Source organism: Anomaloglossus baeobatrachus (genome assembly GCF_048569485.1).
Source record: "Anomaloglossus baeobatrachus isolate aAnoBae1 chromosome 5 unlocalized genomic scaffold, aAnoBae1.hap1 SUPER_5_unloc_29, whole genome shotgun sequence".
NCBI classification, from domain to species: Eukaryota; Metazoa; Chordata; class Amphibia; order Anura; family Aromobatidae; genus Anomaloglossus; species Anomaloglossus baeobatrachus.
Genome location: NW_027441805.1, coordinates 614,603 through 628,228, shown reverse-complemented (window position 1 = coordinate 628,228; position 13,626 = coordinate 614,603). Strand labels below are relative to the sequence as shown.

General features: G+C 49.6%; 1 protein-coding gene across 1 annotated transcript in view; it reads left to right on the top strand.

Annotated features, from left to right (window-relative positions):
* Positions 1-13,626, top strand: part of LOC142259136 (uncharacterized) — a 134,288-nt gene that overhangs the window by 36,392 nt on the left and 84,270 nt on the right. Inside the window, exons 3-4 of the mRNA XM_075331643.1 lie at positions 12,305-12,428; positions 12,512-12,625. Of these exons, the coding sequence (XP_075187758.1) occupies positions 12,305-12,428; positions 12,512-12,625 (238 nt within the window). The remainder of the gene's footprint in view (positions 1-12,304; positions 12,429-12,511; positions 12,626-13,626) is intronic.

Genomic DNA, 13,626 nt, shown 5'->3' with positions numbered 1-13,626 from the left:
TTTCTTTTTTTTCAGCCTCAGGATGTTCTGCTTCACCTCAATTGAGAGTTCCTTAGACCGCATGTTGTCTGGTCACAGCAACAGCTTCCAAATGCAAAACCACACACCTGTAATCAACCCCAGACCTTTTAACTACTTCATTGATTACAGGTTAACGAGGGAGACGCCTTCAGAGTTAATTGCAGTCCTTAGAGTCCCTTGTCCAATTACTTTTGGTCCCTTGAAAAAGAGGAGGCTATGCATTACAGAGCTATGATTCCTAAACCCTTTCTCCGATTTGGATGTGAAAACTCTCATATTGCAGCTGGGAGTGTGCACTTTCAGCCCATATTATATATATAATTGTATTTCTGAACATGTTTTTGTAAACAGCTAAAATAACAAAACTTGTGTCACTGTCCAAATATTTCTGGACCTAACTGTACATCAGAGCAAAGAGAGACAACAGGCCGAGGATGATCCAACAGGTTTACTAACAGGAATACAAGAACAGCACACGATAAGTCCACGTAAAACAGATTCGGGGGCCCTTCCCGACAATCCTCGGACCGGATAACAAAGCAATCGTCCTTACAGTAGTCCAAAGAGTTCCACACAATCCCACGGGCCGCCACACAGGCCTAGCTCCGTCCGTGTCCACAGCCACCCAGGCTGGGGCTCCTGCTCTCTTCAAGCTTCAGCTCACTCTGAAGTTACAAAAAGGGAAATGCATTGTCTGTGCTCCTTGACCAGCCCACCATGTTCAGGGGGTGGGGGTTACACATCCTATCATCAATGGTTTTGTCCATCACAGGGCTCCAGTATGTCTGCCAGCCACAGTAGATGAAGGGATCCCCTGCTGTGCAGAACAATGACTATTCCTTCACTGGCCAATGCAATTACAGATTAGATACACAACTCTGGATAGAAGAGGACAGGCTATTTACATAATCACATTAGATGCCAAGACTACAATTGTATGAGAGAGACACCATTGAGACCAGTAGCTCCCCCAAGGAAATACATGAATTACAACTAATACAACCAGGAAAATATACATATCATGACATAGTATCACAGCATATACAGTGAGAGGGTAAATTACATCTTCACAGCGGGCAACTAGACTACTACAAGGAATGGAAGGCCTCACATATGATGAGAGGTTGAAAAAGTTAGATATCGTTAGATATGTTTAGCTTAGAAAAATGACGTCTCAGAGGAGATCTCATTTATATGTATAAATACATGTGTGGTCAATATAAAGGACTGGCACATGACTTATTTCTTCCAAAGACAATACTAAGGACCAGGGAGCATACACTGCGAGTGGAAGAAAAGTGATTCCGGCAGCTAAATAGGAAAGGGTTCTTTACAGTTAAATCAGTCAGACTCTGGAATGCCCTACCACAAGAGGTAGTAATGGCAGATACTATAACAGCTTTTAAAAGAGTTGGATTTCCTCAGTACACAACATTGTCGGTTATAAATGACTTAATATCAAAATGTAAAATTGGTGGAGGAAGGTTGAACAAGATGGACCTAGATCTTTTTTCAACCTATGCAACTATGTAACATGACCTCTGTGCAAAGAGAGAGGAGCTCACAGAAGAGCAGGTAAGTAGTTGGTATCAACCTACATATATCTATGTAGCGTAATAGTTACTAAAAAGCTGGATAAACCCTTTAATCTCTCCATCTTCTCCGCACTTTTATCCGATTCTTGCATATGATGGAATCTAATTATAGTGAATGACACTCGGCTCCACACTCGAGTCTGATATATGAGAAAATATAGAACAGTGTCAGCACGGTGTAAGGGAAAGGCCTGGAAAAGCATCTACGGAGACGCCCCAAATCTATAACACAGAGAGCGCAGGACCCCTGGGACTGAGCGCAGGTCAGAGAAATGGGGCTGTAAGGCCAAAAACACAATAATACAAAAGTTGAATGAAAAGTAATGCACCCACCTTCATAACGCCTCACAGATGGCAGCGCTGGTATGGGGCTGGTACTGGACTGTTCAGTAGACTCTCCTCTATAGCTCCAGTTGGTGGGGAACCTTATCAATGAACGGTTGTGTTATTACAGTGTAAAGAATGAACCCTGTGTGTGAAGCCCCACAGGTGTTGTATCGGTGCATACCTTCAGGGACTCCACGTAGCTGGTGCTGGTCACAGGTAGGGAATCTTTGGTTTTGATCGTGACGCCACTCTCAGTATTGCGGTCAGTGGGGACCGCCACTGCAGGTTAGGGGACGCCTGGGGCTGATGGTGGGTGCAGTCGGATATAGTAGCCTCCTGAGAGTGAGGCAAGCCCCAGGGCCCGGTGTGGGTTTGTAGTACCACAAGTCGCAGAATGACTCAAACGCAGTCTAAAAGTCTTTCAATGTGTTTACTCACTGTTGGGGGGGTCACGGTGAGATGCCCGGGCGACACTGTGATAACCAGGTGGAACCAGGAATTCCAGGAGGCCGTTCTGAGGGTAGCTGTCCACTCGCCTTCCTTGCACTCTTTCTGTTTTAGGAGGATCCTTTGCTTGAAGCGTGGTAGGACCCCTCCAGGGAAGCTGTTACCACCCTGCTCCCCTCTCTCTGGCTCGTCTGCCGGCAGCGTGGCCTTGGTGGGATGGCTTCTGGCCCTGTCCCCTTATGGGCCTGCTGATTGCTGCTTGGCCCGAGCGCTGCGTAGTAGTGGTGAGGGCATGGAGTATCCCCACCTGTAGATTGAGCAGCTCTGACTGGTTTGCTGCCTGTACTGGGGATCTAGTTCCCCTTGGGTGCTCGGATACCGGGATCTCCGTACTCAGCCACCCCTCTTTCTCTGGATGCTCTTCAGGCCGACCCACAGTACTCCGTTCTCCTCCGTTTTCAGCTACAGCACTCCTCAGGACCTGTCTACACGAGAGCTTCTCTGCTCCCTTCCATCCACTTCAACTTCTTCCTCCAGACTCCTCTCACTTCCTCTCTCTCCCTGCCCTGCTTCCTAGCAACCAGCCCCTGAACACACCCCCAGCTGGGAATTGAAAGTTAACTCCTTCTGGCTACTCAAGGGTCCCCTCTGGTGATGTGGGAAGCCTGGTCACTATATGTTTGTGTGTGCACCTCATCCTGGCCTTTGGAGATTACCTGGAAGCATTGCTCCCGCATGGGTGCAATACTCTGTGGTGCCTGACCAGGTCAGGGGCGCCACATTCCCCCTTAGTTATCATCAGCACGTCCTCGGGCTGCAAAGACAAGAGAAAAAAGGTAAATACAAACTTTTCCCACACAGGGGCAATTATTTACATTTAAACATGCCAGGTACCATTCCACCACCAACCACCCACATGTCCGAAACCCACCCAAAAACCTCCAGGAGGTAGGTCGCCGGTCCTTTTGGTGACCAGGTCTGGGCCATCACATTCCCCAGACCTTTCCTCCAATCTTCCTCTCCTGAGGAGAGTGGTGTAAGGTAGGCCCCATAAACAGGCGTACCCGCTTCCGAGTGTTGGAGGGCAGGCCCCATAAACAGGCGTGCCCCCTTGTTGGTGCAGAGCCATGCCCCTCAACAGGCAGACTCTGGGGTTGGTACCAAGGAGGTAACTTTTTACAATGCAAAGTTTGTGGTTAAAGCCAGTTCATAACCAGTGGTCTAACATTTTAAGGAGGTCTCACAATAGTCCTTGTGGGCACATTTCGCTTAAACGTTACTTAACTGTAACAGGTTAAACATTACACTTCATACCGTCACTTTCAACTAAACTGTACTTTGTCTATAGCGTAATGGGAGCTGACCAAAGTTGCTGCGGGTTGATCTACGCAGTACTATACTGTCATCTGTCTGAGGTTGTGTCCTCCCACCCGATGTATGTGTCTCAATGTGAATAATGGGTGTACTGGGTATTGATACCAATGCGTGGTTTTCTGCTTCAGCTACATTTGGCACTTCTAGGTTCTGAACAGGCTCTTCTGGGTCTCTTACTTCTCTAGATTGAGTGAATGTAATGACTGGAATAACAACTGCTCCATTGTATTGAGGCCAACTTGCTGGAAAATCTCCAAGCGCAGTATGGATCATCCTTTCTTTTGGTTCTTGAACTGGCAAAGGGTTGGGACTTTCTTCAGGGGTTCTTAGTTGTTCAGGACATTTCTTTAGGCGATCTCTAGAAACGACAGCTGTTGTTTTTCCTCCATCTTTGCTGATAAGGCATGTCTTTTCATTGCTAAGCGTTGATGGTAATACGGTGTAGGGTTCTTCTTCCCAATGATTGTCAAGTTTATGACGCCTTCTCTTTCCTTTGAGAACTATGTCTCCTGGCATCAAAGGAACAGCAGGTGCTTTTCGATTATAGGCCTTTTCTTGTTTCTCACGCTGCTGAGTCAGGCTTCGCTCCACACACTCTTGTACTTTCTTGTATTGGGCTTGGCGGTTGGAATCCCAATCAGCACCTTGTAGATGGTCTTCAGGGGTCTCAACTCCCATTTCCAGATCTACTGGCAATCTCCCTGGTCTGGCCCTCATCAGGTATGCCGGTGTGCAGTTCGTGGAACTCACAGGGATGTTGTTATACATGTCCACTAGATCGGGCAGCTTTTCCGGCCACTGACTTCGTTCTTCTAGTGGGAGAGTCTTCAGAAGGTCGAGAATGATGTGGTTCATTTTCTCACACATGCCATTGGTCTGAGGATGGTAAGGCGTAGTACGGATCTTCTGGCAGCCGTATAGGTTACAAAACTCCTTAAACACTTCAGCTTCAAAGGCTGGTCCTTGGTCAGTGAGCACTTGATCTGGATAGCCATGTGGTCGACAGAAGTGTGTCTGGAAAGCTTTGGCTGCAGTTTGACCTGTCAAGTCCTTGACTGGTACTACCACCAGGAATCTGGAGTAGTGGTCAACCATAGTGAGAGCGTAGTTGTAGCCTTGTCTGCTGGGTGCCAACTTTACATGGTCCAGGGCCACGATCTCCAGAGGCCGTTTAGTTTGGATTGGCTGGAGTGGTGCTCTCTGGCGGTGCTGGTCTTTTCTTCTAAGATTGCAAGGCCCGCAGTTTCGACACCACTTCTCTAGGGCAGATCTCATGCCCACCCAGTAGAATCTTACTTTAAGTAGGGCCTCCAGTTTCTTCCAACCAAAGTGGCCTGCACCATTGTGATAGGCTTCTAGCACCATCCTCGTATCCTTCTGTGGTACAATCACTTGCCACACCTTCTCATGCGTCCTCGGGTCAATGATGCTCCTGTAAAGTTTGTCTTGATAGATGAATAATCGACCCCTCTCCTTCCATAGGTACTGTGCCTCAGGTGGGGCTCCTTTGTCAAGGCTGGCGCCCGGCTGGCTGATCAGTTTCTTTACCAAGCCTACCGCTGGATCATTTTCCTGGGTCTCCTTCCAGTTGTAGTGAGGTAGTGGGTTCAGGGTCACCTCTTGGCGGTTGGCACGCGACTGCCGACACTGTTTTGCTCCATGGCGATGGAACGCTGGCAGCTCAATCTCTTCAAGATCATCTACATCTTCACCCTCGTCTGCTAGGTGAGGCATCCTGGACAGAGCATCTGCGTTGCCGTTCTTGCGGCCAGCTCGATACTTGACAGTAAAGTCATAATTCGCCAGTCGGGCTACCCAACGCTGCTCCATGGCACCCAATTTAGCAGTATCCAAGTGGGTCAGGGGGTTGTTGTCCGTGAAGACAGTGAATTTGGTGGCTGCCAGGTAGTGTTTGAACCGCTCTGTGATAGCCCATACCATGGCCAGGAACTCTAGCTTGAATGAGCTATAATTCTCCGGGTTTCTTTCAGTAGGCCTGAGCTTCCTGCTGGCGTAAGCAATCACACGCTCTTTGCCTTCCTGCACCTGTGAAAGCACTGCTCCCAGTCCCACATTACTGGCATCTGTGTACAGTACGAATGGCAGACCGTAGTCAGGGTAGGCTAGGATCTCTTCACCCGTCAAGGCCCCTTTCATCTGTCTGAAGGAGTGTTCTTCTGCTTCTCCCCAGTGAAATGGCGGGCCGGAGATCTTTCCTTTCTTCTTTGGGTGGCCTACCAGGAGCTCTTGCAAAGGCGCTGCCATTTTCGTGTAGCCCTTGATGAACCTTCTGTAGTAGCCTACCAAGCCAAGGAACTGACGTACCTCCCGGACGGTAGTAGGTGTGGGCCATTCCTGGATGACTGTGACCTTCTCTGGGTCCGGTGCTACTCCTTCTGCACTGACCACGTGACCTAGGTACTGGACCTTTGGCTTCAGTAAATGGCACTTGGATGGTTTCAGCTTCATTCCATATCGGGATAGTGCTTCAAAGACTTCAGCCAGGTGTTTCAGGTGGTCCTCGTAGGTCTTGGAGTACACGATGACATCATCCAGGTAGAGCAGGACGGTTTCAAAGTTGAGGTGCCCTAGGCAGCATTCCATAAGCCTCTGGAAGGTCCCGGGGGCATTGCAGAGTCCAAATGGCATGCTGTTGAACTCACAGAGGCCCATTGGGGTGGTGAAGGCCGTCTTCTCCCGATCTTCTTCTGCTACAGATACTTGCCAGTAGCCACTAGTAAGATCTAGGGTAGAAAAGTAGTTAGAGGCTTTCAAGGCAGCGAGGGATTCCTCTATCCTTGGCAAAGGGTAGGCATCCTTGTGTGTTATCTGATTTATCCGTCTGTAATCCACACACATCCTCATCGTGCCATCCTTCTTTCTTACCAGGACCAGGGGAGCCGCCCAGGGGCTACAACTGTCCCTTATGACGCCTGCCTCCTTCATGTCCTTCAGCATGTCCTTTGTGCGCTGGTAATGGGCTGGTGGAATAGGCCTATGTCTTTCCTTAATGGGAGGATGACTGCCTGTGGGTATGTGATGTTGCACCCCTTTGATCCTACCAAAGTCTAGTGGGTTCTTACTAAAGACCTGCTCGTATTCCTGCACGACCCTGTAAACCCCATGTTTCTGGTAGTCGGGTGTAGAGTCAGTCCCCACGTGTAGTTTCTGGCACCAGTCCTCTAACTGCTTTTGGGAGGTCTCATCCTCTGTTGAGTCAGCTTGTGTCAGGGGACCTACAGGTGTTATGGCGTCATCTGAGCATGTAAACAGTTTGGCTATGGTAGCGTACCTTGGTAGTCTGGCTTCCTCCTCCCCACAGTTCAACACTCGTACAGGCACTCGTCCCTTGTGTACATCAACTACCCCCCTGGCTGTCAGAATCGTGGGCCAGTGGTCTGAATGAGTGGGCTCTAGTACAGCCTGGTAATCCTGTCCTCTGAGACCTACCGCTGCTCTACACCACATCATCATTTCACTCCGTGGGGGTATCACAATGGGGTTAGCATCCATCACCCGTACACTACCAATCTCACCGCCAGTCTGTTTTACCTGTTGCTTCCTCAGAATGATTCGGATCTCCTTTTGCAAGGCTCTTTGCGACCTGCCCTCAGCACCTTCAACAATCTGGTGAAGCAACAACAACACTTCCCCTAGGCAATTTTCTATGACATTAGTGCCTAAAATCATTTGCGGGTTCCTTTCTCTAATATCAGTGTCCACAACAATCAGTCCTTGTCCCTTCATTTCCTGCCTTCCCACCTTTATGGTTACCTCTTTGACCCCGATCTGGTCTATAGGTTGTCCGTTGGCAGCATAGATGGTGAGGGAGGGGTCCGGTGGTCGGAGATCGTCGTCCGACCAAAACCTCCGATAAAGGACATACGGGATCGTGGTGACCTGAGAGCCGGTGTCCAATAACGCCGGGGTAGGGATCCCATCCAGGACGATGGACAGGACAGGACGTCCACCCACGTACTGATCACAGCAGCGACTTGGGCCTGATCTTCTTAATCCTGAGGACTGGCCCTCGGCCCCAGGTTTGACTCGTTTAAAGGACAGGCCCTTGCATAGTGACCTGCCTTCTGGCAACGACGACAGATGGGTTGTCCAGCTGAGTCATAGCGATCACTGCTCCTGCCTCGAGTTGGGGGACCCCTTCTCCTCCGCATCCAAGGGACGTCCTCTGGGTTGTCGGCTAGCAGGATCTGATGAGGGACTTTGGTCTCTGAGGGCAACTGCATTGCTTTCAGGATTTGTGCGACGTCCTTAGTGAGCTGCTGCACTTGGGAGGATAGCGTACTTATGGTCTCTGCTGGCGCGTTGAGTCCTTTTGCAGTCATCAGGGCCTGCGTGGAGGATTCCGCTCCTGCTGCCGTGGAACTGGCAGGGTCTGTGTCCACAGGGGGTTGGAGTGCTTTCACTGCCCGGTCTTTCAGAATGGCAAAGTCCACGTCGGGGTGTTCTAGGGACCACAGCTTCATCTGCTTCCCATCCTCAGGAGAGCGCAGGCCCCGCAGGAATTGTTCCTTCATCATCCGGTTTCCTTCCTGGTCACTGACAGGGTCCACCAGCTTGAGAGCCCGTAGTGCAGCCTGCAGCCTGAGGGCATAGTCTCTTATACTATCTTGGGGCTTCTGACGGCAGTGATAGAAGTCCGTTCTCAGCTCTCCCTCCGTGCGGTGTTCAAAAGCAGCTGCTAGTTTGGCAAAGATGGTCTCAACAGAGCTCCGGTCATCATTGGCCCAGGACTCAGCTTCCAATTCTGCTGCTCCAGTCAATTGTCCCAGCACCACAGCGGCCCTCTGTTTACCAGTCATCGCGTGCATGTCTAGCAGGGTGTTGATCTTTTTCTTAAACCCGGTCAGCGTGTCTATTTTACCGGCGTATTGAGGCAGCCATTGCGCCCCTGGAGCATACAACAAGGACACTGGCATTATGGGGGCGACTTCGGCCGGCGCAGCTGCGACCGCGGCACCGGCACCAGGCGCTGCGGCGTCCAGCGCGACAGGGGCTGGCATCGCTTGGGCTGCGTCGCCCTGACCAGGGGCATTACCTCCTGCAGCGTCCATTTTTCTTCAGAAATCTGCGCGCTCCCTCTCCACTTCCGGGGTCAGTACGCTCTCTGAATTGTGGGGATTCTGGGGCGGCCACACCTCTTCGTGGGCGGTGCTCTTCTCCCTCGCGCGGGCTGCAGCGCGCGCTTTTGAAGATGGCAATATGGCGGCGGTTCAATTTTTGCGGTCGGACCTCTGAGGCACACGGTCACCTGTCTGAACAGGTCTAGTCCTTATCCTGTTCGTGACGCCAGATGTGAAGCCCCACAGGTGTTGTATCGGTGCATACCTTCAGGGACTCCACGTAGCTGGTGCTGGTCACAGGTAGGGAATCTTTGGTTTTGATCGTGACGCCACTCTCAGTATTGCGGTCAGTGGGGACCGCCACTGCAGGTTAGGGGACGCCTGGGGCTGATGGTGGGTGCAGTCGGATATAGTAGCCTCCTGAGAGTGAGGCAAGCCCCAGGGCCCGGTGTGGGTTTGTAGTACCACAAGTCGCAGAATGACTCAAACGCAGTCTAAAAGTCTTTCAATGTGTTTACTCACTGTTGGGGGGGTCACGGTGAGATGCCCGGGCGACACTGTGATAACCAGGTGGAACCAGGAATTCCAGGAGGCCGTTCTGAGGGTAGCTGTCCACTCGCCTTCCTTGCACTCTTTCTGTTTTAGGAGGATCCTTTGCTTGAAGCGTGGTAGGACCCCTCCAGGGAAGCTGTTACCACCCTGCTCCCCTCTCTCTGGCTCGTCTGCCGGCAGCGTGGCCTTGGTGGGATGGCTTCTGGCCCTGTCCCCTTATGGGCCTGCTGATTGCTGCTTGGCCCGAGCGCTGCGTAGTAGTGGTGAGGGCATGGAGTATCCCCACCTGTAGATTGAGCAGCTCTGACTGGTTTGCTGCCTGTACTGGGGATCTAGTTCCCCTTGGGTGCTCGGATACCGGGATCTCCGTACTCAGCCACCCCTCTTTCTCTGGATGCTCTTCAGGCCGACCCACAGTACTCCGTTCTCCTCCGTTTTCAGCTACAGCACTCCTCAGGACCTGTCTACACGAGAGCTTCTCTGCTCCCTTCCATCCACTTCAACTTCTTCCTCCAGACTCCTCTCACTTCCTCTCTCTCCCTGCCCTGCTTCCTAGCAACCAGCCCCTGAACACACCCCCAGCTGGGAATTGAAAGTTAACTCCTTCTGGCTACTCAAGGGTCCCTTCTGGTGATGTGGGAAGCCTGGTCACTATATGTTTGTGTGTGCACCTCATCCTGGCCTTTGGAGATTACCTGGAAGCATTGCTCCCGCATGGGTGCAATACTCTGTGGTGCCTGACCAGGTCAGGGGCGCCACATGTGCAGACGATCGGTCAATGTGATTTAGGCAACGTGCGGTCATTGAATTCCTGACAGCAGAAGGTGTCACCCCAAAGGACATTCATCAGAGAATACAAGCGGTGTATGGTGATTGTGCTGATGTGCACTGTGCGTCGTTGGGCCAGTGGTAAGATTAAAGATGGTGAGGCGGGAACGTCTGACTTGTGTGACAAAGAAAGAGTTGGACGTCCTGTGACAGCAACCACGGAGTTACACATGGAAAACGTAGACAGAATCCGGATGATGGTCGTATCACTCAGAGAGAAATTGTAAGCACAATCGGCATTTCACAGGAACGTGTAGTCACATTATTGCTCTGCTTGGTTATGGGAAGATCTGTGCACGATGGCTGCCCCGGATGCTGACGTCTGACATGAAAGCCACAGACTGGACATTTACCAGGAGATCCTCTCACGTTACGAGAATGAAGGTGACGCCTTTCTGCATTCAATTGTGACCGGAGATGAAGCTTGTGTACACCACTACGGACCGGAGCCGAAACGTCAGTCCATGGAATATCAGCACAAAGGCTCGGGCCAGAAAAAGACATTCAAGACCCCGTCCTCAGCTGGGAAATCCTGGCCTCAGTGTTTGGGGCGCAGATGGCGTTATCCATGGGGATTTCCTACAACGTGGAGAAACAATCAATTCAGAGCGTTACCTCACAACGCTGCCAACTGTGAAACCACGACTAACATACACTGAGGAGCTGATCATGTGACCCCTGACTCCTCCCCTCCATGTGACATCATCACAGGTCCTGTAAGCACAGAGCAGCCATATATCTAGTGTGCGGCTCTGCAGGTGGAGGTGTGTGGAGATTCCCCATTACTGGGCACAGGTGGCATTAACCCCTTTAGCTCTGAGACTATTTGGGGCGAGGGAGGTTTCGCTCCCTGCTCCTCAGATATAATGGCGGCGGCTCTATCTGTCTCGGTCACATACGTTCTGCTGATGTTCCGGCCTCTGTACTGGGAAATGTCGTCTCCATCTTGTTATATTCTCAGTGTTTTCCCTATAGTGAAGGAGATTTCTTGTATCTCCAGTAATTGCATTATTACAGCGGATTCTCTATGATGTTCCATCGTCATCTTCTCCCCATTCAGGTCCCTACAATATCGGATCCTCTCAGTAGATATCTTTTATTGAAGAGAATTCTCCTGATTGCCCCGTGAAGGATGGATATGGACAGGGACAAGATGGCGGAGAGGATATTACACCTCACCCTAGAGATCCTCTTCCGGCTTACTGGAGAGGTGAGAGATTCTGATGACGTCACATTACATCATTCTTATCTATGGGAATTCTTCAGTGTAGGAGGAGAAAAAGGGGTTAAACCCGCGCAATCCGCCAAATAAGATGTAGAGATGTTGATAGTTTAATCACTCTTTTATTCCATAGGTCTACGCGTTTCAAGGTGCAGGGACCTCTTCCTCAGGACCAGAAAATCAACATGTGTTATACATATGTTGATTTTCTGGTCCTGAGGAAGAGGTCCCTGCACCTTGAAACGCGTAGACCTATGGAATAAAAGAGTGATTAAACTATCAACATCTCTACATCTTATTTGGTGGATTGCGCGGGTTTAACCCCTTTTTCTCCTCCTACACTGAAGACTTCTGCACGTGGGGCCGCGGCAGCCGCCATTATCCTATGCTATCTACGGTGGTTGTGACCCTTCACAACCATTTTTGGTGAGTGTATTTATCTATATACTAACCTGTACTTATCTGGTAAAACCCTATCAGCGCTTCTGTTTTTTAGCACTGTTATCTATGGGAATAACAGATGGACAGAACTGGAGAGGTGAGGACTCTGGAAATGTCTGTAGTGAGATTTATTACTGTGTCTCTCCATAACCAGGATTACACAGTAGTGAAGAAGACCTCTAGTGAGCGCTGTCAGGCCCCTGTGTCTGAGGGATGGGGAAGACCCCTGAGCCCAATCACGGGGCCTCCACCTCACCCCCCGATACATGAGGACATCAATGACCAGAAGATCCTAGAACTCACCTACAAGATGATTGAGCTGCTGACTGGAGAGGTGACACTGCTGGGAATGCTGGGACATTATACAGTAACGCTATGAAGGGATCGGGGGGTGACGGTATCATTGTATGTGTCAGGTTCCTATAAGGTGTCAGGACGTCACCGTCTATTTCTCCATGGAGGAGTGGGAGTATTTAGAAGGACACAAAGATCTGTACAAGGACGTCATGATGGAGGTTCCCCAGCAACTCACATCACCAGGTAATAGACAGGACTAAATACACACAGCCTATAATTATCTGTATGTAAGGAATGAATTCAATCCCTGTATGTGTCTCCTCCAGTTCTATCTAGTAAGAGGACAACACCAGAGAGATGTCCCCGTCCTCTTCTCCCACAAGACTGTAAACAAGAAGATCCCGATGTTCCTCAGGATGTGTTTCCTCCAACTCTATCCAGTAAGAGATATCTACTCATGTACTTTCTGCACTAATTTTGTGTTTACATTTTTAGGCTTTCTGCTCTGTTTTGTTGTTTTTTTCAACTGTATTGTCTTTCCTTTTGTTTGTTTCTAGTGCCTTCTCTATGTTGTTATGAAGGCAACTCAAAGTTCTGCAGAGGGTTCATAAATACCCTGTTTCCCTGAAAATTAAACATAGTCCAAAATTGACACTTACCACAATTTTATAAGATTTTTGAAGAATGCTTGAAATATAAGCCCTACTCCATAAATAAGCCCTAGTTACAGTCAGGGCCAGCGTTGGCAGGAGTCAAACTGCGCAAATTCTCAAGACCCTACTCTCTTAAAGACCCCATCAGTTGTATTCTGAGGTTGATTGTTTAAGGACCTTTGATGGCTTCAAAGTCATGTGACATGATGTAACCAAAGGTTTCTTAATTGCAGGAGTCTAAATGAACTGAAGACAGGCTGACATGCTGGACTGGTATTAAGGGAAAGAGGGAGCAAACTGGGCAATTTCACAGGACTCTCAATCTCCTAGGGGCCCCAGTGTTTATATGCCAGTTATAGGACTGTTTAAGGACCTTTTTGACATCACATCATGTGACCAAAGGTCTCAATTGCAGGAGTCTAAAGCTAAAAAGGAGACAGGCTGGTGTGTTTGTGTTTACGCCAATTTTAACCAGCTTTGCCAAAATGGGCAGAGCTTGGCCAGAAGGGTATGATGCCACCGCTTCTCTAATTCGTAACAAACTGTGGCGTTCCCTATGCCAGAAATCTCATTCCAGTCCATGATGTTATTTTTCAGTGTACATCGTCAGTCTTGATGAATTGGAGCCCAAATGTTTATCTGAACAGACAGCAAGACCCTGCTACCTGCTTTGGTTACAAAGGCTAAGGATAGGCCATGAATATTATGGTCCCGGACAACCCCGTTAAATTTCCAGCATCTGCTTTTATTTTCATTTTTGAAAAAAATCTCTTTGAAATTGTCTATGT